Raw genomic sequence first — 27,806 nt, forward strand, 5'->3', positions numbered from 1 at the left:
CACCACATTCTCTCACGGTTGAGGTTTACCCATATTAAAGGCCTCTCTAATCTTTTCAAGTAGAACTTGCACAATTGGTGGTTGACTAAATACTTATGTTCCCCACTGTATATATCTTAGGTGAGCTTTTTGTTCCCAAATTGTGTGATCTCCTGTTCGTTAATAAAATAACCTGTAAAAAGAAAATCTTTTTCCCTTTACGTGACTAAACAAAAGTCTGCGTAGCCATTCAATTAAAGGTTTTACTATAAATATAGATGCTCACAAATAAATGTGTAGCAACCTTCGTTTGTGTAGGTAGGATTCAGAGCCCTCACAGTGAAAACAAAGGACAGCTATTGTAGCTGCCTGTAAAAAGAACTGCACTGAAGTGTCAACATGAAACACCAAGCAAGGAGCTCAAAAGATTTGCAAATGAGATATTGCTAAGCACTTTGGATACAGGCAGTCCGTAACAAGCTAAAATTCTGTAGACGTGGAGGAGGTAAAAAAAGAATGAGTCGGTGGTGAATATAAAAACTCGTTGACAATATTCATCTTTATATTAATACCAACAAAGCAGTTTTTTTCTGTTCCAGTTTAGAACATGAACAATTTGTTTAAAATAAATCGAGGGTAGTCATCACTGTCTTGTTGCCGATGTCCTGTTGGGAGTCATCCCGAGGTGATTTTCCAGTTTTCCCTCTCACAATTCAGTGTCCATGTGGAATGAAAAGAAAAAAAAATCACAAGGAATTTACACAAAGGAGAAAATCTGCACTTGGCTCCTTTCACCCATGTATAAAAAAAAATATGTTTAAAATCAAACTTGGCCAGCCTCATTTCCAAGATGCTGTACCCTCCCCAAATCAAACAAAATACAGTACATCACATTTTGTTTTACTTCACTTCAACTGCAAAACGAGAGGGCGGGCATGAAAAATGAAAATGTAGGGATGCACCGAAATAGAATTTCTTGGCCGAAACCAATAATGATGAAACCGTGGCCGAAAAGTCAAACTTTGAATAAATTGTGTAAGCTCCAATGCTACTGTTGCTTTAGAGCTGTTTAATTGTACAATCTGGCATTTACTGCAATATTAAATAAGATCTAGGCCATTTTTACTGCCATTTGATATCCATACCTGTCCCTTGAAATTGGGGCCTTGAAATTTTCCATGCCCGATGTGGTTTCGATCAGAGGATTCTCTCAATTGTGGGTCGATGAAGATACTCTTTTGTGATCAAGGACTATAGGAATTTGCTGTGACTTGATATAGTAAACTTAAGAAAATGTTGATAAATGCTTGTTAATTAGTTATAATAGTGGGATAATTTACTTGTTTGAGTTTCCTCAAGAAGGATTTTAGGACTATCTTGCTCAGGAAGTAGGATTGTTTTCTCAAATCTTCTTTTTAAAATTTCCACGTTTTATTTTTTAATTTCCTTGAAATTATTTAGACAATTTTTCATGTGACGGTTTTCAGTCGAACATTTTTAGTGACAAGAATTTTAGGTGCATCCCGTGTACCAAGTGTACAAAGATGATTCTCAGTGGATCCGTACAGGTATCAAAGGGAACAGTTGAACTGCAATTTCTTCCTTCCTATTATTTTTTTTGTTTTTTTTTGTTTCCAAAGTGATGTCCATGACAGCCGACCACCTCTGCCTAATTTCCACAAGTCCTCTTCACCCTGGTGCCAAGACCCAGGGAGGCCCAAAATGGGGGTTGGGCGATGTCTGGCTTAATCATTCTTTTTCTCCCCTTCTGGTTTGTCTGTAGTGACTGGGACGTTGGATGCGGCCACCGCCGTGTTATTCTGTTGATGATCTACTCCGCTGGTTCCGTATTCGTTTACCCTGTTGGGGTCTACTCGATAAATCCAGCGCTGATACAGGTAGATGAAGAAGACCACATCTGCGGAGAGGACAGACCCTTTATTAAATTTTCTCATGTAGTGGTCAATGGCACTGATTTAACATATTACGATGAATCCAAAATGTTGAATTTTAGTGACACTATTTACAAGAAAGTCTACTTGTATTTGTGCTGGGCAATCCTGAGGGGGGGGGGGGGGGTCACTTTTTCCTCCTCATATTGTATGATTTTACATTTTTCACATTTTTTAAAAACTTGATTTTTCTATTTTATAAAGCAGTAGTTATAATTTTTTAAAAATCACATTTGGATTAAATATAATTTGAATTATTTTCTGTCTTTTGCAAACAACACTTCTCAACATCAATATTTGAATTAGTAAACCTAAAATTACAAACGCACAGACATGAAATGAAAAGGAATAAACGTAATGAAATACATCCAGAAAAATATAACTAGAAATAAAAATAACTCCAAAGGGGAAAAAAATAGTTTTTTGTAATAACTTTTTTTAAAACATAAAAAGTACAAAATACCTGTGATTGTTGGTATAATTCCTGTCTATGAATGTTCCAGAGTTGGGTAGAGTAGCCAAAAATTGTACTCAAGTAAGAGCAGCGTTACTTCAAAATAATATTACTCAAGTAAAAGTACTAATCTCAAAAAATGTACCTAAGTTAAAAAGTATTTGGTGTAAAGAATACTCAAGTACTCAAACAATGGTATTATATTTTTTCTCAGCATAAAGTTATCGATATAAACTGTTGTTATAATGATACTGTCCAGTAACCCATTACATAACAACATTAAGCCAAAGAAATAAAGAAAAAGAAAAAAATTCCGGCGAGAGGAAAAAAAAAAAGACAGAAATGAAGCATTATTCGTCCACAGAGCATTAGTGCCCTCCGGTGGAGAAAATAGTTCCTAGTTTGAATACTGATTAGTTCCCTCATAGTTCCTAAAATAAAATAAAATAAAATAAAATAAAATAAAATAAAATAAAATAAAATAAAATAAAATAAAATAAAATAAAATGAAATAAAATCATAATCATCATATCTCTGGTTTTCCGTGGTCAATCGGTGCCAAATATGAACTGGGCGAGAGGTTAAAATCTGCGCTTCTGAGTCACGTTGAGGACAGCACTCCAAGTCAAATACTTCATTTTTTAAGGTGCTTTAAAGACGCCACGTGATTGAACAAGCTGGCATGGTCATAGAACGGTAAGCTTACATCTGATTGGTATAATGGAGTCATTTAGAGCTGAAAAGAATACTCAAGCAACTCGAGTTTAAAAACTGATCTGAGTTATTTCATTCACCTCGAGGAATCGTTTTATTTTGCCAGCTCTAAGAAGCATCACGTTTTGCCCAGACTACTATTAATGCGGGACAAGGCGCCGACGTCACGTGCGTACAGAAAGAAGCATTAGTACTTTACTGTAGCCGACAGCCGTTACAAACTACGCCGACGTTGCTAAAAACTACGCTCGCATGGCGCTACGATGGTAGCAGGTAGCGTCTGATGAGTCTCATGGATATCACATAAATATAGAACTAGATGCGAAATGACAGACTCAGCGGCGTTAGTAAACAGCCCCCATCTTAAAGCAGTACACTTCGTTAAATAACATTAACGTTACTGTCCCTCGCCCTGCGGAGGGCTAGGTTTCTATTCATTATGACTACTGTCGATGCGTGGCTAACGTGTCTTACATACAGGCTTTATTTAATCTGTTAAAACATAGCGCTGTAGAGTGATGAGGGTGTAAAAAGAAACTTAATAAAGCTAACTGTCAATTTTAGCTCAGTAGTCATTGCTGGATAAAACACCAAGTAGCACTGGTCCCTAATGTGCTCCAATAAAGCAGGTATCATACATTTATTTTGAACACTGCAAAAACTCAAAATCCTACCAGGACTTAAAGTTAAGATTAAAAATTCAACTAGAACTTAAAAATAGCTTGACACAAATGGAAATTCAATTGCAACACGTTGGAAAAACACCTAACTTTTAAGTGATGTGTGTTATCAAGGGTAATGACATTTTTAGGTAAGATATATATGGCGGAAAACACTCAGGTGACTTGAAGTTCCGCTCTGAGACCCAAAATTTGGCCAAATTTCAAAATTGTCCAATATGCATGAGAGATACATCACTGGAAAGCTTAAAATCTCAATTTTCTGGGGGAAGAAAATTTTTGAACAGGAGGGCATTTTTTTTTTTTTTTAATTAAATTTTTAAACAGCAAAACCCTATCTGGAGGTGAGAGCACGCGAGAGCAGAATTACAGACGACATGACTTTAACGAGATATTATCGCGTACTTACCTTGTTTCGATCCAAAAACTCCATGTAGCATATATCACCAAGTGTCAAGACACAGCTGTGAATGGCCAGTTTTGGACACAGCTGGATTTTTGGGGGGATTATTGTGACGATTATGAAGATATTGTTTAATCAAATACAACAGTTGTTTTGGCTAAAAATACAGCATTTTCTTTTAAAGAGGAGTGCAAGAGCAGAAACTGCTTTTACAGTCTTGTCTGTGTTTTCCGCCATTTATATTGTTTTATCCAGATCTAGAAATGTTTTGAGTTTAAGCAGTGAATTAGTCTTTTTTTAATCTAGTCACATCTGAGATGCAATTGTTGGCTGTTTTCAACAATGCACATTGAAAATAAAGACATTAATTGACTGAAAATGGTTCAATATTAGATGAAATATCTTATTTCTCATGTATATTTATAATTGATCCTTTCCTAGAAAAAAATATGTTTTATCCGATTAATCAATTGGTATTTATGGATGTGTCCTCAGCTGATGTGGGAATAATGTTCCTATCGCGTGTTATTATTGACATATTATCTTTTTGCCACAAGATGGGAGGATGGAACTTAATTATCTAAAGTGCCACTTATATTTTGCTTGACTTTGATTACTTTGATTGGTGGGATTGCCTGTGAAGACAGCATGAGAGAGGATGTATCCGCATGTCGGTGGAAATTAAACACGCCGAGTTTTGGCTGAAAGAAAACTTATTCTCCTTGAATTATTCCTATGAATGCAACATTAGGCTGCAACCAAGAGTAGCGTTTTCTTCACAAATCTACTCAAGTAAAAGTAACGGAGTACATGTAACGCGTTACTACCCACTTCTGTAATGTTCCTGATACGTTTGTGTGTGAATATTATCCGTTTTGAGAGCCAAATTACTAAAATCATTGCTGATTTTTGTTCGCATGTAAACTAACTTTCAAAAAACAAAAATGTTTGTATTTCAATAAACAGTATGTGTACATTTGCTGCTTTTACTGTTGAGTTTTACAGTTCAGTTCAACTGGAGTAGAATAAACTGCTTGAAAACAAACAACACTGGACTCCTTTAGAGAAACACTTTGCAATCTGCCAAATGCAGTCTTTCGGCATCTTCTCCGTATTTGGTTGATAAAACGTGACACATCTAATCGAGATCTCAATTGTTTTTTCAATATTCAACCTCAATCCTAAAATCGCCCAGCCATAGTTTGCATTCTAGTGAAAAGGAGTTGTACCGTCTCTGAGGCATCCTATCCTGTACATCATTGGCATCTTGATGACAAAGGCAAACAGGTCATCAATGAACGTATTGAGAGCCTTGTATGTGAGCATCCTCCACGGGAGGTGGGCGACTGACTTCATTTTGTAGTTGATGAATAGCTGCGGCGTCATCGTGATGAAGCCTAAAATGGAGAGGGATGACAAACGTTGGTAATTGAACATGCGAGCTTGCACGCAGCAGAACCAAGCTTACCGAAGGTTAGCAAGAAGCCGTATAGCATGCTGAGTACCCATGAGTACCAGCCTTTGTGCTCCACATACAATAAACTGTAGACGGCATAACAACCGAACAGAGGGTAGAGAAGCCATGACAAGTACTTGAATGCCATCTGTACAGAGGCAGAGAGACCAGGTCAAAAACAAGAACACGTAATCATCACATTACTATTATTTTTTTGCCAACTATCTCGACTTACATCGTCATAGATTTTGGTAGAGGACTCCACATATGTAGATTTGTCTTTGAAAACGAGTCTCGGGAAAACTCCGGCGATTTTGTTCTCTCTGTCCAACTACAGAAATACACAAATCAAGTTTATAAAGCTCCTGAATGATCATTAAAAACACATTAATTGTGTGTGGTGTTGGCTTACTTTAACATCCATAACCTTGGTGATTTTCCAGAGGTCGATGAGAAGGCCGATGAAGACGCTGACCTGCACCACAAAGTTGGTCTCGTTGTCGAGAATGTACAGCAGCACCACCAGAGACTGGAAAACTCCGAAGATGATGGAGCGCACAGACAGGCCTTCCAAAGACTGTCGACTGTTCCAGAACTGGATGTCTTGGGAAGGACAGAGCAGTTGCAAACGGTGTGTTCCAACAAGAAAGTCTCTTAGACACATAAACTGTGAGAAGTGATGTCGTAACTTTACCATTTTTAAAGGCCAAAAACTCAAAGATGCTGTGAACGATGGAGACCACAATGGTGAGTCCTAGAAGGTAGGGGTTGGTTTCTAGCAGGGCCACCTTTAAAAAATATTTTCAGTACTCTGAGTTAGAAGAATGCTTATGCTTGGTGTTTATTCAGCACAGTTTCTCCAACATATTAAAGATTGTGGGTGCACCGCCATGCCTAATTTATAATTTGTATGATTTTACAATACGTCTAAATGAATATCTATAGCTCATTATTTACGCACTATTTGACAGACGTCTGATTTAACACATCAAATTGTTCCTTTACAGCTTTATTTTGTAAATCCTATCGGTTCTCCTGTTGCAAGTGTGAGTCTGACTGACTATGTTGGCGCAGAGTCGATAGAAAAATCCATACAAGGGCATTTCAAGTTAATGAAAGTAATTCTGGTTTATTCTTTTTGGCGTGTTTTACCAGAATCGTCGTATCCTAGCATAGCATTTGTTCATTGCTGATGTCACTGGTAGTAATTTCAGATGAGTATTTAGAAAAGATTTAAGTTGTCAATGGAAGAGGATCCGTTAACAGAAGGACTATTATTGTTGTGGTAATGTGTGCATATTAGAGCCAAATAAAGAAAAGAGATGTAAGTCGTACTATAGCTACGAGGAAAAAAAATCGTATTATCAGTGTTGTGCATGAACGCGTTCAATGAACGATCGTTCATGAACACGTTCATATTTTGGGCGAACGTGAATTGAACGCATCATATTTCTGTCTCATGAACGTTACTGTGAACGCGCTCATTCTAGCGGTTGTGAGCGGTGCTCATAACTTCGTTCATGAGTTCATCACATTTAGAGCCTCACCGACAAAACTGCATGTAAAGCCATAGGCTAGAAACACACGATAAAAAAATTAACCTTAATAGCGGAAAATTATCCAACCTGGCAACCTAAGCTGCCTGTCACGGCCGTATAGTTTAAGCAAATACGTCATCACAACAACGGCAGCATGGACACAGAAGCTGGCAGCTCTTGAAACCCGGCCCGCTCTGAGCAACTTTCTACACAGTACCAGCATTTAAAAGAGTTTTACGAAAAAGTCAGTACCGACCTGGATGGCAAAAATATAACGATTACTTGTAAACTTTGTCCACCTGGATTGAAGAAGACCGTCCGTACGTCGGTAACGTCTTTAGCCAACCTTAAACGGCACATCGAAATAAAGCATGCAACAAGCCTTGCTAGGTATCTGCGACTGCGAGCATGTGCGATTAAGAAATAGTCGGCAACGGTTGGCCAGAGCAGTACCTCTGCCACCCAAATACTGCTAACAGCATACCAGAGTGGCCCCGTTTTCTGTTTCTCGCAAAGCATTATGGAAATCCCAGTAATCTGAGGGCTGCCCCCTCACTGGTAGTGTAAACCCTGGTTGGACAAGGATTTGAAATTGAATATGAAGATGAATCTGACACATAGTTTCAGTGTTAAAAAGGATACATGGATTGCTGTCTGTGGTTCTATATGGACACTGCCAATAATAGCTTGCAACAATTTTTGGCGAACAAAAAGAACTGAACTACAAAAGTCCATTTTTTGGAAGCATGAACTTTAGTTCAAAATTTTGAATTATGAACTATGAACTGAACAGTTCATTTTAAAATTTGTGAACTGCAATTTGAACTAGTTCATGTAGAAAATGAACTTTCCCAACACTGCGTATTATTAAGTTCGGGAAATGTAGCTGTAATCAGGTACACATTTTACGTACATGTACCGTAGCTGAGAGCTACGACGAAGCATTAGTATAAATCCTTCGACTGATTATAACTTGATTAAAATGAGGCAAAATATTAAGGATTTCCTTATTTGGTAAACTGATTCTAAAACACAAGATGCTTTCAATATTTTTTATTTTAACGGAGGCGGCAACGTGCTATGTCAAGTATGTAGCTATTTATTCAGCTACATTGCCCCTTGTGATAACACGATTTTTATTCTTATACTATTAATTCGACATTTATTCTTGTAGTAATAGTTTGACTTTTAGGCAAAATCCACAACCCTCGTTGCCCCGACAACAGTAACTCCCAAATCCTCCTGTCCAAACCACAAACAGACAATAATCCCAAACACACCCTTTTTCCTGCCCACGGCCCGCCCCGCGAGAGCCTTTAAAAGACTGAATGTTTAACTAAGCGTTGTCATTTTTTTCTCAGGAACCTTCTGTTTACTTCTGATGTGGTGACCTTGGAACGAGCTTGTCTCACCGCTTGAGTGTTTCTGTTTGGCCTTGCCGTTTTGATCGCTGTCGACCTGAATAAATTGTCAACTTGTTTTCGGTGAGCCTTCTTTAAACCTTTTAAAATGGAGTCAGTACAAGGGTTAAGACCAAGGTGAACACACGGAGTTTGGCCCTTCTGGCCGGATTGCCGGTGTCCCGCCAGCCTGGGTCCTTGGAACCGCGCCAGTGCGGGTCCGACGGTTCTCCTAGCGTGATTCTGGCGGTCTGGCTGGAAGGTCAGATTCCTTCAAGCTACATTACGCCTACTTAATAATACTACCCCCCCCGTAGAAAATTTAATCTCATAGTCATTTTATTCATTTATTGTTTATTTGGCCCCATTACTCCAACATAAATTAGCCCGGCTAATGAAATATTTGAAATAGATCTTTGTTATGGTATTTGGAAAAGTTAAATGTTAAACTGTCATTAGTCGTGATATGAAGCAATTTCGCCGTGGCACAACATGTGGGGCCGTCTGACTTCAATGCAGCCCACCACCACTACAGTTTAAAAAAATACTAAGGAAAACCCTGTTCTGGTTACTCCAGACAACTTAATGTTCAGTCCGCTTTCATTAATCAACCCTACCTTGACAGAGTCCTGATCCTCATCATGCTCATAGGTGTCCTCGGGCAGGAAGTTCCATATCGAGCGAGCGTTCTGGGCAGCGTAAAGCTGCCAGCGCCACAAGGATAGCGGACAGTAGTTGAGGCGAAGTGGCAGTGTTGTCAGGGTGTCGTTGATGGGATAGTAGTCCTTCTGAAGGTTCCAGTAGTCATTGAAGTACACGATTGGGTAGTAGTCACCGCTCAGTGCATCAAACTTTACATCTGGTGGTAGACGAAGAAGAGGAATGTAGTAATTCATCTATGAAGTTGGATCGCACGCATGTTGTAGATAAGTAACTTACGTTGGTCTAGCGGAGGTGGGACAGAGCCCTTCACCCAGGCTGTGTGGTCATCCACCATGTTGATGGTGAGGTTGGGGTGCCAGTGAGAGATGATCTCCACAGGACCGTGGCTCTCTGCTCGCTGAGAGGCGATTCGATTGCACAGAGGTCAAGAATATGCAACTTTATTAATAAAAGTGTAAAATTGTTAAAAGTCGTAAGTAGAGGCGTGCAAAATTTCCGATTCTTAGATTATTCGCGATTCGGCCGTGGAAGTTTCGAGAACGATTCACAAACATCCAAATTCCGATTATTGAATTATACCAGGTAAAACGGGAGTAAAACACAGTCAGCGCGGTCTTTGGGACGCAATGAGGAACGGACCGTGAGTAAATATCATGTTCAACTCATGCCGCTAGATAAAAAAAAAAAAAACAATCATACCTGACTGCAGCAGACAGCCGCGACAAACAACGCCCAGTTGCTAGTTGCTACAAACATACATATATAGATATCATATATATGTAGAACTCGATGCAAAACGACAGAAGAAGGCGGTGTTAGAACATGTATTATTGAACTGAGATGCGAAATGACAGACTTTCCGGCGTTAGTAAACAGCCGCCATCTTAAAGCAGTACTAAAGCAGTGACTTCTCTAGAAGGCTGTTGTAGCGAACCTAATTAACTTTTTCTCTAAAATACTCCTAAATCGGTAGAATCTTGTCTTGAATCTATCTTTAAATGATGAAATAGTTTTAAAACTTTGACAAAAGTAGACTGAAGGGAAATTATGGAATAACGGGAGCAATTTTAACAACAGTTGATTCACAACATTAAATTAATTGAATGTAGTTTAAAGCTGCTGATACAGAATGGGGACTGGAGTATTTTATTTACTGTTATTTTTGTATATTTGTTTACTGTTATATGCTAACTTGATACTGAAATAGTAGTTTGGTTTAGCCTGAGAGGATTTTTGAACAATTTTGTACGGAGCCTCTAAATCGTAATCGTAATTGAATCGTTAGGTGCCCAAAGATTCCCAGCTCTAGTCGTAAGGCACATCCTGCTAAATGTTCAGCGATTGTGTGGCTCTATTTTATATGTTCTAACTTCTTACCAGTATTTTCCATATTAATATTTACCAAGAGCATGCTTTTACTACTGCATCGGTGGTATAAAACAGCACATTACAACTTAAAACTTTGGCTTTCGTCAGGGCTGTACCTTAATCATCTCAGGATCTGCTTCAGTCTCTCCCGTGAGCAGATTCTTGGTCTTCATGAACTTCCTACGTTTGAATTTGTTCAGCACTGGAATAACAAAGATTGCAGTTCTACACGTCACAACAACTGTGAATGACATGTTTCAGAGGAGATCCTATTTTCCGCTTACTTCGCGATGCATGAACAGTTGCCAGTCGGCGATACTGCCCTTTCCGGGTGGGGTCTGGCTGCAGTCCACTTTTCGTGAAATATACGTGAATGTAGAGGGAGCCGTTCTGCTGCACGGCCTGCAGATGCACACAGGTACATTTTAATTCAAACGTTTTCTTGTGTTAACTTTAATTCAAACGTTTTCTTGTGTTAACTAATCAGTCATTCATGTAATATGGGTTCATGATTATGTGCCTTGGTAGACTGTTACATAATTCAAACAGAATATTTTAAACCTTAAAGGCCTGCAACGGGAAGCAGTTGTCAAGAGAATCCACAAATTTGAAAAACAGGGTCTTAATGGAACCTTTTTTTCAAATATGTAAAGAAGAAATATAAAAAGGGTAATAAAAAAAAGGGTACCTTGACATATGAACGCTTCGACACATTATCTTTTCGACATCCGCCGTAAAATTTGACTCGCTGTTTGTTTCCACATCTGACAACGTGCTCGAAATACGATTTACGACAGCGCCGCAGTTTACAGATGCATGGCGGATTTTCTTGTGAGTAATCAACATTGGTTCCAAGAATGTTAGTGCAGGTGGTAAAAAAAGGAAAAAGGTGCGGCTTACCATTGAAATGAAGATGGAAACGATAGAAAAATATGAGCGTGGTGTGCACTTCCGTGAATTGGCTCGACAATACGGCCATAGAATGTCTACGATCTCGACGGTCCTCCTCAGACCTCTGTTCGCCAGACTTTATAAGTAAAGGTGACAATTATTTATGATTGTAACATCGACCAAAAATTGCCTGCTTCATCAGGTTTTTAATCATTTTTTTTCAGAACTTGTGCAACACAACATGCTTACTGTCCGCCGCAGCTGGACATGAAAAGTGAAAGTAAAAAGTCTTCTCTTCAGCCACGTGGTGCATTCAGGTACACCACGCAAAACACTCGCCATATTAGAACCCGATTGGTTACACTATTACAGGTATTTTAATTATTAGTATTATTATTATTCCTATTTTTATTCATAATTTAATTGTTTTGCTATGTGTAATTGCTATTTGCAATCGTACTAGAAGTATTTATTAAGGAATTAGTTTATAGCTTTTTGGGCTGTGGAAAAAATTAATGGAAATATCATTGGGAAATACGTGAAAATCCTGCTTGACATACGACCATTTCGACTTACAAACAAGGTCATGGAACTAATTAACGTCCGTTGTACAGGTACCACTGTATGTGTAATAAGCACGCGTATCTATAACCCTTGCTAAATTTTGATTTCTCTCATGGAAACTGCAGATGAAGAAATTTCAAAATTCTGAATTAAGAGTGTCAAAATTATGAAATTCTAAGTATCAAGTGTGATACATTTGGCAATTAGGAGGTAAGGAAATTACAAATTACTTGCCGATTTGTGCAATTCAAAACAGGACTATCACTGTAAACACTTTCACTTGATTCAACGTCCTCTTCTAATAGTCTCACCTCAGGGATAGCCATCTCTTTATAGTGCTCATAGCAGCCGTCCCCGTTCTCCCCCGTGGACCAGTCTCCGTAGACTAGGTCCCGATGGAACCAGAAGAGAGAATCTGTGTTGTTGAAGTCGGTGAAGACTTCCTCTTGGGAGATGTACACGTACATATCCTGAAGGCAACATATGAATTAAATGGATTAGGACACACATAAGAGCTGTCTGACTTTATCATCAAATACAAGAGACAAGAGGATTAAAAATGTTTGACAGACTAAGCGACATCTGGGAAAAGGAGACGCCTACTGGAGAGACTATGGGACAAGTCGAGTGGACCATTCAAGCATTTTTTGGAAATGCCGGGTTATTATACCCAAATGGATTGAAATCTACAGACACTTGGAAAACATTTTTGGGGAATGTGTCCTTTTCAGATGTGAATGTCTGTATTTGGGGAATTTGACGCAGGAAAATTGAAACGCCAATGATAAAAGAAACTAAAGATTCTATTAGCAGCCAATAAGAAATCTATTATGAGAAAATGGCTTAAAAAAGAACCACCTACAATTGAGGAATGGATAAAATTCTACATGACATTTATATCGTGGAGACGCGATCATTTTCTCTTAAGCTTGAGAAGGACACATTTTATTTGATATGATCCAAGTAGACAGAGTACATGAAACCAACTACCGTATTTTTCTGACTATAAGTCACAGTTTTTTTTCATCGTTTGGCTGGGGGTGCAACTTATACTCCGGAGCGACTTATGTGTGAAATTATTAACACATTATTATATCATTTCACATGTTATTTTGGTGTTTTGGAGTGACACTGATGGCTTGGTAAACTTGTTAGCATGTTCTTTATGCTATAGTTATCTGAATAACTCTTAATAGCTATGCTACGTTAATATACCGGCCATGTTTGCATTTTGTTGTTCATACATCATGTAACATTATCGTTAGAGATGTCCCGATCCGATATTTGGATCGGATCGGACGCAGATATGGGCAAAAAAAAAATGCGCATCGGTATCGGATCGGCCGACACGGAAAAATTCCGATCCAGACTTCCAGCGCACCGATTTACATAATCCATTCCAGTTTTTGCTTTGGTTTCCCTAAAATCCGGTCCCCATTTTACGGCACACCTCCAACACACTACATTACTGTCTCCCATTTTACCGAGAGACTTTATCGGTAAAAATGTCAGCTGTGTGGGATCATTTCACCTTAAAGGACGACAAAGACGAAGAGGCAGCGCGCAACATATGCCACAATAAAGTCAAGCGTGGTGGTAAAGCTGTAAGAAGTTTTAATTCAACCAACCTAATCAAGCATTTAGCAAAATACCACCACAAACAATATAAGGAGTTTGTTAAGAAAACCGAAGAAAAAAGAAAGGTCCTACGCAACTAACACTGGCAGAAACTTTTGCAATGCGTGACAAACTGGCACTCGACAGTCCCAAAGCCCAGGGAATAACAAGAGTCGAAGAATTCATTTTGGATGACGAGCCATTATCTCTCGTGAGTAAAGACGCACCATCCAACACTTAGAACCACGGTACAACATGCCCAGCTGTCATTACATCCTTGAGCGATTCGGCCGCGGAAGATTCGAGAACGATTCACAAACATCCAAATTGCGATTATTGAAATATGTCGAGTAAATAGCAGAACTAATACACAGCGCGGTCTTCGGGATGCAATGAGAAACGGACCGCATTGCGTCCCGAGAGTAAACATCATGCTTATCGTAGACCCGGGTAATGCCAATGCTCAACTCACGGCTTTAGCTCAACTCATGCCGCTGGATAAAAAGCACAAGAATACCTGACTGCTGCTGACAGCCACTACAAACTATGTCAACATCGTTTAACTGTAGATAATAGATATCATATGTATATAGAACTAGATGCAAAACGACAGACTCGACTGCATCAGCAACATTGAAGTATGGAAAACTAGATGCGTTAGTAAACGGCCGCCATCTTAAAGCAGGACACTTCCCTAGTAGGCTGTTGTGAACCTTCCAAGCGAACCTAATTAACTTTTTATCTAAAATACTCCTAAATCGGCAAAATCTTGACTTGAATCTATCTTCAAAACAGTTTTAAAACTTTCACATGTCGAAAGTAGACAGAAGGGAAATTATGGAATAACGGGAGCAACAACTAACAGTTGATTCGCAAAATTAAATGAATTGAATGTAGTTTAAAGCTGCTGATACAAATTGGGGACTTGAGTATTTTATTTACTGTTTTAAAATGTTAACTTGATACTGAAATAGTCGTTTATTTAAACCTGAGAAGCTTTTTATGCAATTATTGTAACTAATGCACTAAACATTAAAAGCATCTAATAGCTTGGGGGGGGTTTGTGGGATTTTCCACTGAGGTTGTTTGTGTGTTTTGCTTTTTTAAGACAGTTTGCAATATTATTTGCACGTTTGTCACTGAATAAACAGGTCAGTTTCTTGTTACCAACCGTTGTGTGTTATTCAAACTCACCTAATTCAGCTGGCTAGTTGTTATCAAGAGTACTAAAACTCTTTTCAACATGAGTCTGACAACTAAGTAAGGAGGCTAAATAACTTTAAACTTTAACACATGATCAGATAGGCCGGTATCGGTATCGGCCAGTATCGGATCGGAAGTGCAAAACAATATCGGTATCGGATCGGAAGTGCAAAAACCTGGATCGGGACATCCCTAGTTATCATACTGTACACTTATACGACCTATAGTCCGAAAAATACGGTATTTCTGATTTCAAATGACGCTAAACCAGTGCTTCTCAATTATTTTCTGTTACGCCCCCCCAAGGAAGACGTAAATGTTTCGCGCCCCCCCCAAACTCTGCCGCCACTGTAAATAGTATCATTTGTCTATAATATTACCATTATAAGTACGCCTCTGCCTCACATTGTCATTTTTTTCTATTACAGAAAATAACAGCTCAACTTATAAAGTATAACTTTATCAACATTGTTTTGTTTGTAACAGAAAAGACTTAACGCGCATCAATTTGCCTGAATTTAAAAAAAAAAAAAAAAGTTACATCCAAACTGTAAAAATACACTCAAGGTACATTTTTAACATTTGATACTGAAAAATAAAATCAGTAAATAATAACAAATTCAAATTGATTAGAAACATTAACTCATGAGGACAATGTGCCAAAAAAATTGACCGAAAAAACAAAACTGAATAGAAGGGGGAAAAAAAGGCGTGTCTTTGGACAAAAGGACAAGTTTTTATTTTCGCTGCTCACAGTATCACCTCCAGTTTGCAATAGTGTGGGGTTATTTTCCACTGAGCATGCTAACAGTGCTCACTGGTTTACTTATATAACACTGACAAAGTGGGACGATTATTGTAAATATTCGGCACGTTTTCGCTGAAAAACAACCAAGCGGCTTATCAATGAGATTGGGGTCTAATGTCTTTAAGTGGCGTCTTAATTGATTTGGCTTCCGGCTGTCCGCTACAATCATTTTTAGACACAGTAAACAGTGGTCTTTCCTCACCTACCACTGTATTAAATGTCAAAGCCAAAAGGCAAACGGCCCGAAAAAAGCGCATTCTCGGCGGCCGAGGGAGAACCGTAGGTGACGGCGGTCGTCGTGACAATCCCAAGCCGAAAATGGCACGTCTCAGGCGGACACGTGAGAACCGGAGAAGACAGTGGGTCGCTGCGTGAGTCCGGCCGGAAAACGGCTTTCGAAAACAGCTCTTCATATCTCTCGTCTGTGTGCTCTTGCTTACTTCAAAAATACTGCGCGCACTTTGAAAATGAGAGCGCCACTGCCACCCACTGAGTGGATGCGCAAGTACACTTTATTATAGTATGGCAAAAAAAAGAAGAAAAAAAAAGAGCATGTTCCCCGAGGTCACATGCGCCACCCCTGGCATCGCTCTGCGCCCCACTATTTGAAAAGTACTGCGCTAAACTAACGTGCTCCCAAAAGTTTTGTTTAAAAATTCCAATTAGATTAAAATGTTTCCCAAAGATATATTGATAATACCATTAAGGTGTCCTTAGTGAAGAGGTTCCTGCTCGGTACTCTGGGGGCCCCGGCCGGGGTGTTGGGGTCTGGAGTGGACGGCCCTCGACGGAACCAGCTACTGATGGCCCAGATGATAAAAATTCTAGAGGTACATCGAAAAACAAGGCTTAGAGTAAGTTTCAGGGAACATGATATTCGACATATAACAACATCAAAATGATAGAATTCAATTAGTGCTGCATGATAATTATCGGTCCGACAATAGGAATTATGACGTCATCCCAATAAATCCGATAACATTATATATTATCGGGCCTATTAATAATATTTTGGCCACGGTGTCGGATTGGGATGTGTGCGTTAGTTTCCACTCCTGTTTTTCCAGTATGCAAAGTTTTATTACTGTTCTAGAGGCCGTATTTTTCCTTCACTGAGTTAGAAACCTTACTACGTCAATTAGCAAATGTTTGCATTTAACAGTGTTATGTTTACAAGTTCTTGAGAGATCTTTTGGTTATTGATAGGCTTGCTGTTCTATAATTGCCAGGTTAAGAAAGTGGTTTCATGGACCATGACGACAAAAGTCTCCTCTCCTGTTGCACCACATGTTTTATCTGCTGACAAAGCACAATACCTGTTGGGTTTATGTTTGTTTTAGATCAGTGCTCATTGTTCAGGGGAACACATCGTCAATGATATTGACTGATTGATTGTTATTGACTCTAATCATACTTATTTGAAAAAAAATAATATGGGCACTATATTTAAGTCTAAACTGTTCTTTGTTTTGATCATTATAAAAATGTTCACGTCATCATTTTTGCTGAATCAACCACTAGTATTTTTTACCTAAAGGTGTTCAAAAACTCAAGTGAATATACATTGAAAAATTATATTATCAGTTATCGTATCGGTATCGGCCTTGAGGAGCAGGAAGTTATCGGTTTCAAAAAATGGATATCGTGCACCCCTAAATTCAATTCACCCACAGATTTTCAGAACAACAAAGATTGCATACATTAAACAGAATTATTGTTGCTGCATAGGATTTACAATTATTGTTTATGTACCTGAAGAGAACCCCTTTAATAACTTGCCAGGCATTAGGTGCTTGTTGCTGTTGCTGCTGCTGCTGCTGCTGTTGTTGTTGCTGCTGTTGAGGGTCCTGTGCATTTTCTGTCGTCTGCACCGTCTGACCGTCTGTTGTCGCAGCGCTTCCGTTACTGCTAACCTGCAGCACAACAAACGTAGCGTTAAAATGGCTTCTGTAGATTTGGTTAAGTGTTGCTGATTCAGAACATTCTCAACTATTGGGATTGCGCAAACAGTGTTCTATCACCATTGTTGCCCCCCCACCACCATCTTTGTACAGTGAATTTAAATTCATCAATAACTGGTAGACGTCCAATTTATTTGAATTGGGAGAGCGGCAGCCGCACCTCCCACTTCAAATGGATTGGACGTCTATCGTGGTCATTGGCAGTTAATGAATTAACTATAAAAAATTCGCTGGCTAATTTTGGTCAAGTTATTGTATCAAAGTTAGAATTTTGGCATTATGACAAACCTATTCTCTTCTGCATTGTTGGTTTCATCAAGAATAGTGATAACGAATATATTTCGTCGATGAACTATTTTTTCGTGACGATGACGAGCTAAAAATGTGGCTTGGGAGTCTAGAGTATAACTAGACGAATGCCAGTTTTCATCTAATAATATGACAACGAGAAGAAAATGCGACAGTTTCATATGTTCACAATGCATAATTTTCATATTTGTACATGGAGTAGGAGTGGGAACCTCTTGGTACCTCACGATACGATACAATTTGCAATACAAAGCTCATGATAACGATAATCTGACAATATGGTGATACAACGATTATCGACACATTGGTCAGGAAATCATTTAGGATATTTTACAAACAACTAATAAACAGAAAAACAAGCTTCTGCTGTGAATTGGAATGAGTTTATCACTAGTAGACGTCCAATCCATTTGAACCGGGAGTCCCTCCCACTTCAAACGGATTGAACATCTATGGCCATCAGTGGCAGCTAATGCCAGGCAATGAGGTAATTTTGGGCCATTTAAGGTCATGTTGATTTTCAGTAACTTCCTGTTGATTTTGGGGTATTTTATGGGTCACTTCCTGTTTTTTTGAGTTACAGAACAGGAAGTGACCTGGGAATCACCCAAATAAATAGGAAATGACTCAAACTCAACAGGAAATGACATGAAAATGCCCTAAAATGAACATAAAGTGACCCTGAAAATCGGATGGAATGACAGTGAATGCTCTGGTTTCGAATGAACGAATGTTCCCAGTCTAAATGGATTGGGCGTTGAGCACCGTCAATGCAGCCTTAGAGTTAACTGAGACACTATTATGGTGGAAAATTTTGGTAGCAACTTGTTGGTTCATTTGTATTTTTTTCTAGACATTGACACCTTTTTAAAACGATATCTCGATTCTTGGCAGGCGCATATCGATAACCTTTTGGGATACAAAGTATCACAATATATCACCGTTTCAATATTTTGTCACACCCCTAACACGGAGTATTTCAGCTTACGTTGTGGCAGTGTTTGAGTCATGTCACTCATGTGAGATGTGCTGGGCCTCTGCCACACTCTCCTCACTGGAGTTTAGGATGTGTTTCAAGCTAGGCTGCGCTCCATCTTTTCTTGTTTGGAAACACATGGTAAGATTGGTTTTCTTATCTTGGCAAGAGAGATTATGCAATGTTTCTTTAGCCTTTAAAGGTCTGTGCTGAGTGATGATCAAACATTAAATGTAACTCGTCCCGTTAGCATTAGCACCAACTTTAGTGTGGCGAGCATAAATGCATCTTAAACGCATAACTTTTTTTTAAAATATAGTTCCTGGCTTCTAGGAGGGTTTAATTGTAAATAATGTACTGCTTTTCCTGCTGAGTTTGTATTATCATCACAAAGTTAGCGTTGTCCTTGTAGACGCTACAAAATGTGTTCGTCTTTGTTAATTCGAAATTTTTAGAAACCTTCATTTTTGGATTAAAACTTTGGATGAAAACATTTTGAGTAGCTATCAACCAAAACAAGATGAAATTTGTAATTTTTTCGACTAAGACTAGACAAAGACGAACACATTTTGAAATGAATAAAAACACTAAAATAAAAAAACACTAAAATTAAAATTAAAAGGGCTGCCCACAACAACAATGCTCTACTGTAGTTTTCAAATCTTAGAAATTAAAAAATAAGGAAGAAACTAAACTAGACCTTAGCCGATTTCCTGACCTCCGATTTGATTTTCCTATTTTTTTTCTTAAAAGGTATGTTTTACCAATACCGATTCGATAGCTATATTTTAAGACAAGTAAATATAATGCACAAAAAAAAAAAAAAAACATTTTTTGTATAAAACTGAGCTCTGCTGGTACCTCCTCAAGAATAGTACACGATCCTTTGTTACTATCATTAATTCTAAAAAGCCAGAGTGTCACTCAGCGGACACATATTTATTTTCTTCTGGTTTGATTTACAGCAGCTAAAAAGCACGATGGTCCTGAAGACACAAGACTACTGGATCGAATACGACCTTGTGACTAGAGATGTACCAATCCGATCACGTGATCAGAAATTGGGCTGATGGCACCATTTTTCAGAGGATCGGAATCGGGTGAAAGGATCGGGTTTGAGTTTTTACACTATATATTTATTACTGTACATTATGCTCGCAAAACCTCTCACGCTTCCTCCTGCCGCTTTTCTTGCTCACCAAGCAAGCTGCTTGTTAACGTTAAGATGGTGACAGCTTTGAAAGCTTTGATCTTTCCAGAGAAGCTTGGGAGCGCTAACCTGAAAGGCGCTGAATTTATGAGCTCGTTGAGCTTGTTAAAATAAACACCAGCGGTAGTGTGCTGTGAGGCCTTCTCAGCAGCGTGAGTGGATTTGAGTGGACTCACTCAATGGAATATTTAATAAAGACAAACATTTTTTCTAAATTATTCTTGTATGAAGATAATTCAGTGGGACATGTTTCTCTTATTTTTTTAACAACACTTTTCTTTCGGTATCGGATCGAGACGCGGTATCGGCAGATCAGGTGAGTTGGACTCGGACGCAAAAATATGTGACTAGGCATCTCCGGAAAAGACAGCTGCACAATCAATACAAGGCTACGAGTACACAATAAACTTAATAATCACATAACAAATCCTTAAAGATTTGACAGAAGGAATTTAACCTTTCAACGATGTGAAAATACCAACAACAACAACAAAAATCAACTATCCACCTCTACAAACAAGGCCACTTTTCTATTCAAGTGACACAATAGACACAATAGCACATGCCAAGTCATGAGACTCATTTGCTATCTCGACGCTTAATCTTCCCCTTTGTTTTCAACACATAGGAGACAAAAGGGTTCGCTTTTGTGAAGTGGAGACACCACTCGGCAGTACAGCAGGTAGATTATTAAAAGTGGCATGAAGCTTCTAGTAAAACAATAAATTAGCAATTTCCAGCAAGGATTAAAAATTAACAACTAGTCGTAAAGTTGGGAAATTACATTCTTATAATGGTTAATGCACTTTGCCGAAAGTGCCATCTTATTACTGCATGACATTTAAAAAGCATGGGAAATGCAGAATTAACTGATTACAACATTAAGAGCTTAAACACCAATCAGTCTAAGTGTGAAGATTTTGAACTTACTGGGTGGTGAATATCATTTCATTCAGCAAGTTGATGATCAAGCCGATCCAACTTACGAAACAGTGTAATCTTTGACTGCTCCAATTTGCTCGGTTTATGATTCTGTCAGTTGGCGGAATCCAAGCCTCAGTCAGACCAGATGCAGGTTTTGCCTCCAGTCTGATTGGATTTGAATTTAATTAGCTCTAATGGTCATTTGTCATTCTAGGCAATATTAGTCATAAGTTGCTAGTTGCTCTTTGTTTCTAAAAGTGGACATCAGCCTAATTTCCACAGTTCCATACGAAAGTCTTCGTTGTTATAAAGTTAAATATAGATATTAACATAAAAAAGCATCTCATTCAGGGCTAGATGTTGGGCTAAATGAAGGTTTTACCAACTAGCACTTTTGTTGATTTAGCATCAATGTGGCAACAACAATTCCAACAATGAAACTGCGACGCTGTCATAAATCGTCGTATTTCGAGCATGTCTCCATATGTCGAGACAAATGACGAGTCAACTTTTACGTCGGATGTCGAAAGGATTGTATGTCGAGGTACAGTATGTGCATAACAGAAATTTTCCAGCAAAGACAGTTAAATTTATTACATTGAACGACCAACTATTTTCTATATGTTTATTTAAAACCACATACCATAATATCTAAACATAACTTGTTTGCAATCTTATTTAGCGCTGCACAACTGATTTACAATGTTGTTTACCAGTTCACTGAAACCACTGTTGTAGTAATAACCCCTTTAGATGGTTCTAATGTTAGGATAGCTTTGTTTAAACGAGTTAAAAATACAAAATAAAAAAAGATATCTGATGAGGTCTCCGTATGGGTAAATCCTCAAAATCAGGTGTCTCAAGACTCACATGCAAAAACATGTGATCAGGGTAGGCATGTGCCACCAAAATATCACAGGTTCATGGTATTGCAATTACAGCTCTAAAAGGTGTTACTTTGAGATATCTGGGTTTAAAAAAAAATAAAAATAAAAAAAACTTTTCCATTGAACAGGATTCAAATCATATTAGCAAATTGGAACACAAGTACAGTGGTACCTCTACATACGAATTTAATTCGTTCCAGGACCTTGTTTGTAAGTCGAAATGGTCGTATGTCGAGCAGGATTTTCCCATAGGAATACATTATAATTCCATTAATTCGTTCCAAAGCCTAAAAACATATACTAAATTCTTAATAAATACTGCTGGCACTGTTACAAATGGCAATTAAACATAGAAAAACAAATAAGTTATAAATAAATAATTCAGAATAATATAATAAGAAGAAGAATAATTAATAATTATTCCTGTAAATAATGTAACGAATCGGATTCTAATATGGCGGACACTTTTTACTGTCCCTGAACGCACCGCGAAGTGAGATAGGTCGGTGCGGTAGAGATAATACTTTCGTTTTCTTGAGAGCAGTCAACTGCTTAAGACAATGGGCGTTTTGTGTTGGATAAGTTCTTAAATTAATGATAAAAACGTGACGAAGCTGGCGATTTCCTTGGCAATGTTACCACAATGATAATTTTCACCTTAACTTATAAATAGTGGCGAACGGTGGTCGGAAGAGGACCACGGAGCTGTATTGTTGAGCCAGTTCAGGCTTTTTACTGTCCCTGAACGCACCGCGAAGTGAGATAGGTCGGTGCGGTAGAGATAATACTTTCGTTTTCTTGAGAGCAGTCAACTGCTTAAGACAATGGGCGTTTTGTGTTGGATAAGTTCTTAAATAAATGATAAAAACGTGACGAAGCTGGCGATTTCCTTGGCAATGTTACCACAATGATAATTTTCACCTTAACTTATAAATAGTGGCGAACGGTGGTCGGAAGAGGACCACGGAGCTGTATTGTTGAGCCAGTTCAGGGACACGCACCCCAAGCTCATATTTTTCTATAACTTGCATCTTCATTTCAAAGGTAAACATCACTTTTTTCCTTGTTTCTCCAACTGTATCAACTTTTTTTGAAAACTGTGTTGATTTCTCACACAAGAAAATCCACCGTGCGTTCGTTTGCAGTGCTGTCATGTCGTCGTATTTCGAGCAACTCGTCGGATGTAGAAACAAATGGCGGCTCAAATTTTACGTCGGATGTCGAAAAGATCGTGTGTCGAAGTGATCGTATGTAGAGGTACCACTGTATAATGTTAAAATAAAAATATTCTAACTAAAATAAAAGGCCCGGTTTGTATGACTCTTATCATGTTGACATTAAACTAGGGCTGTCAAAATTATCGCGTTAACGGGCGGTAGTTAATTTTTTAAATTAATCACGTTAAAATATTTGACGCAATTAACGCACATGGCCCGCTCAAACAGATTAAAATGACAGCACAGTGTCATGTCCACTTGATACTTGTGTTTCTTGTCTCCCTCTTTTGGCGCTTTGGTGTGACTGATTTTATGGGTTTAAGCACCATGTGCTTTGTGTAATTATTGACATCAACAATGGCGAGCTACTAGTTTATTTTTTGATTGAAAATTTTACAAATTTTCTAAAAACGAAAACATTAAGCGGGGTTTTAATATAAAATTTCTTTAACTTGTACTAACATTTATCTTTTAAGAACTACAAGTCTTTCTATCCATGGATCGCTTCAACAGAATATTAATGTTAATGCCATCTTGTTGATTTATTGTTATAATAAACAAATAGAGTACTTATGTACAGTATATTGAATGTATATATCCGTCTTGGGTCTTATCTTTCCATTCCAACAATAATTTACAGAAAAATATGGCATATTTTATAGATGGTTTGAATTGCGATTAATTACAATTAATTAATTTTTAAGCTGTGATTAACTCGATTAAAAATTTTAATCGTTTGACAGCCCTACATTATACACATACACTTTCTCAACACAGACAGTTGCCAGAGAGAAAAAAAAACAATTTTTTCCACTGCTAGACACACTAAACACGCTAGAGTAGCTGATGGGAAACATTCACGACAGTGTTTACTAACCTTTAATTTTGTATAAATGCGAAATCATATTGGAGGTATTGCCTCCTCAGCAGCCACCGAACGCAAACATATTTTACATGTCAGTTGGCCCTCCTCTTCTAAGCCGCGGCTGTCTGACTTTTCTGTAGCCGAAGTATTCCCATACCAGTGATTTCGTTTTCTTCGATGGGGGAAAAAGTTCAGGAGATTTTTTTAATTAACTTGTAGCAGTGAAAACGTACCATCACATCGCAAAGCATCCTAGCCAGACGCGCTCATCTCTTCTTCTCCCTATTATACGTACACTCCGACAGCGCCACTCACTGGCCTAACTGGTATTGTCACAACAGAAACGTTGCATATGTCTGTAAACACAACAGAATCGGTTTTACAAATAAGGAAACCTTATTATTTTGCCTCACCTACATCACATTATAATCAATAGAAGAATTTATACTAATGGTTCGTTGTAGCTCCCAGCTAAGGTACATGTATGGCAAAAGAATATAAATGTTATCTCAGTGAGCTTTTGAAAAATAAACATCTTTGGGAAAGTGCACTCCTGCGGAAAGAAACTTCATCACATTCGACTTCAAAGACTGATACTTATATACAAGTTAAAAATAACCCTGTGAGAAGTTCATATAATTCATAAATTTCATATTAATTGTATTAATAATAAATAATAATACATTTTAAATTCCTATAAATAATAATAATACATTTTAAATTCATATAATTTTTTAAAAATCGTGATAAACTAATATTTTTTTAACCCTGTTTTTTTTTTTTTTTTTTTTTTTTGACCCTGCCTCTTAAAAGAATCTGAATCGAGAATCGTTCAGACCCCGAATCGAAACACGGAACCGGAATCGTTCAATTTCAAACAATGCCCAACTCTAGCCGTTAGTAACGCCGTTATACTCTAACGCCGTTATTAACAACACTGATTTCTACACGTAGCAGGGTATTTGGCAAAAAGAAGAACTTTTTCTACGGTTTGGCCTATCATCCACACACACACACATTTAAACGAGGGTTCTTGAAAACTGCGCCCAAAGTGATGATGTGCGAATTCTGCATTTGTGGCACCATCATGTTGAAACTGAAACTGTGGAAACGTCACTGACTGCGACAAACTTTGTCCCTACGTCACACGTGAGACCAATGTTTACATTTGGAGTACATTAGACAGGTGCTTTATTTACAATCTCTTGCAGTGCTTCATACTGAAGGACACATGCGAAGGATGGGGTATTATGGAGTACTTAAAAATGAATGAATGCAGTTGGCTGTGGAAGCTTTTTTTCTACAAACGTGCTGGTGTGGATGTAATTATTTGTTCCTGACGTATTAGGGCAGGATCCTCGGTAATCACAACCCTGCAAGGTGTAAACATGGTCTAACTTGCAGTGTTTAATGACAGTACCTTAGTAGTAGAAAAAAAAATGCAAGCAATCTGCTCTAAAGCCAAAATCATTATCTTCAGGTAAATCACAATTCATCAAACAAAAACGCAAAAAATGTTAAAAATTGAGAGTAGACCACTGTTGTCCTCAAAGGCTAATTTGTCACGAGTTAACGATGCTTAGAATCTGCGTGGTTCTCTCTCGTCCAAGGCCTTGTAAAATAGCTAACTGACACGGCGAAGCGCTTCCACTTGACGGCGGGGGGCTAATTAGCCGCGAGCGTGGTGAGTCTTCCCGGTAGATGTTTCCGAGAAGACCGCTCTCAGACTAGCACTAGTCTTGCTCGCTTACTGTGAATTTGTCAGTATGAGCATCTGTAGAAAGAAGGGGGGTCGCGTTTTGAAAGCAACCGGCACTGACAACGTCACTCGGCCGCTTATATAGGTAACCGCGTGACACTCGAAAGCGAAGCGGCAAAGCGACCTCGCCGTCACCGAAAACGACAAACGGAAGGTCATGTCAGGGCGGGATTGGTTGAGTTTACCTCGCCATTACTGACGACCGCCTTAGTCGCTTGTCTCTCCTGCGTCGCCATCTTTCCTTGTCTCTGTAGCGCACAAGCACGTTAGCAGCACACTGCTACCTCGCTGGGAAATCTCGCGAGAGGAACGTCACCGACGTGACGTCTCGGTACCGGTAAGTGGAAACGTCAACATTGGGATTGAAAAATTTTATCACTACTCATATCTTTAAATCTGTAGGAGGTCTAGACTTTCTGTTAAGGTTTAATTATAACATTTCAAAGTTCCCAGTTAAATTAGCCAAATTTCACACTCACCTTCTTATGTCATTGGTCAATGAGATATGAACACAGTTTTTCACCACATAGAGCAGACATGTCTAAAGTCCGGCCCGGGGGCCGAATGTGGCCCGTGGTCAGATTTCATCCGGCCCCCAGCCTCTGTCATAAAATCAATAACGTCTGGCCCGAACACAAACTTTTAATAAATTGGTCAGCAGTACTGCAACCAGGATATGAAGTAGTTTACACCCAAAATGCTCCCCCTCATTTACCCACCAAAAGGCAGCAGCACTTTAACCCTTTATTGCCAAATGTATCACATTTCATACAACTAAAATTTCATGATATTGAGACTAATTTAGAATTTTGACATTTCTTTTTGAAAAAAAAAGTGATGGATGCATCTGCAGGTTCCATGAGAAAAAAAACCCCCACATGATTTAGCATGGGTTATAGCTATAGAGGGCTTATTAAACATATTCATTTTGACTTTTCTTTTTACAAATTTGAAAAAAAAAGGTTTCATTAGGACCTTATTTTATCAAACTTAGGGATTCTCTGATAATTTCTTCATGTTGGAGGTATTTAAGGGCTAAGCAACCTTACTCCGTGTGACCCATTATTTCCATTTTCTAAAATGGTGACAATCAACAACAAAAAAAGAAAGTTGACTGTGACGGCCGACGCTTCAAGGATAGGTGCAAATTAGACAATTTCTTCACTAAAATACGCAAAAACTGTGTCTGCCTCATTTGCAAAGAGACGTCACTGTTTTTAAAGATTTCAATGTGAGGCGATATTACCAAACAAGACACGCTGACATGTATGACAAGATTACAGGGAAGATACGCAGTGAGAAATTGAAGCAACTTGAAGCTAGTTTAATGTCACAGCAGCAGTATTTCACAAGAGCCCGAGAGTCGAAAGAGAAAAAAATAATAACGCAAACGTGACACACTGAATGGCTTGCTAAAATTTGCTTAAATATATTGTTCTAGGTAAAGGACGTCAGCCAAGGTCGGCCCCCCACATTTTTACCACACCAAATCTCGCCCCCTTACAAAAAGTTTGGACACCCCTGACATAGAGATTACATTTGGAACAACCAAGATATATAGTATCGAAATAGATCTTTGTATATTGAAAGATGGGTCAAAAATAACATTCTTAGTTAGTCAATTATTGAACGAAGATGGTCAACTTTTCCCTTATCAAGAATTTTGTTTATCTTATAGTATGGTTGTTACGCCTCGTGAATATTCTGTTGTGTTTGATGCAATATCAGAGGGCTCTCGAAGATTATTACAAAATTCTCCTAAAGGTAGAAATTGTAACGTGCCAATCTTTGATCCAAAGTCTCTGTTTATTGGTTATAAATGTGCACTATTAAGCTCTGAAGCCTCCAAACAGTGTTTGAGAGGACTTATTCAAAAGGAGATAGTTTCCAAACCTGCAGCAATTTCTTATTGGAATAATTTATACGACAATATTGAATGGAAACATACTTGGTTTTTGCCTAGAAAATATTTATTAAGAAATAAAGTAAAAGAAATCACACTCAAATT

General features: G+C 38.3%; 1 protein-coding gene across 1 annotated transcript; it reads right to left on the minus strand.

Annotated features, from left to right (window-relative positions):
• Nucleotides 1–507: 507 nt before the first annotated feature.
• On the minus strand, nucleotides 508–26,126 carry clptm1 (CLPTM1 regulator of GABA type A receptor forward trafficking). The gene is made up of 14 exons (XM_057838539.1): nucleotides 25,984–26,126; nucleotides 17,443–17,603; nucleotides 16,391–16,514; nucleotides 12,374–12,532; nucleotides 10,892–11,009; nucleotides 10,724–10,809; nucleotides 9,516–9,636; nucleotides 9,194–9,435; nucleotides 6,333–6,426; nucleotides 6,051–6,241; nucleotides 5,874–5,969; nucleotides 5,651–5,786; nucleotides 5,412–5,579; nucleotides 508–1,897 (listed from the first exon to the last, which is right to left on the minus strand). The coding sequence occupies exons 1-14, from the start codon at nucleotides 26,032–26,034 to the stop codon at nucleotides 1,725–1,727; spliced, it is 1,920 nt and encodes a 639-aa protein (XP_057694522.1). The 5' UTR covers nucleotides 26,035–26,126; the 3' UTR covers nucleotides 508–1,724.
• Between the last annotated feature and the right edge of the window lie 1,680 nt (nucleotides 26,127–27,806).

The sequence above is a fragment of the Corythoichthys intestinalis genome, chromosome 6 (assembly GCF_030265065.1).
Source record: "Corythoichthys intestinalis isolate RoL2023-P3 chromosome 6, ASM3026506v1, whole genome shotgun sequence".
Lineage (NCBI taxonomy): Eukaryota > Metazoa > Chordata > Actinopteri > Syngnathiformes > Syngnathidae > Corythoichthys > Corythoichthys intestinalis.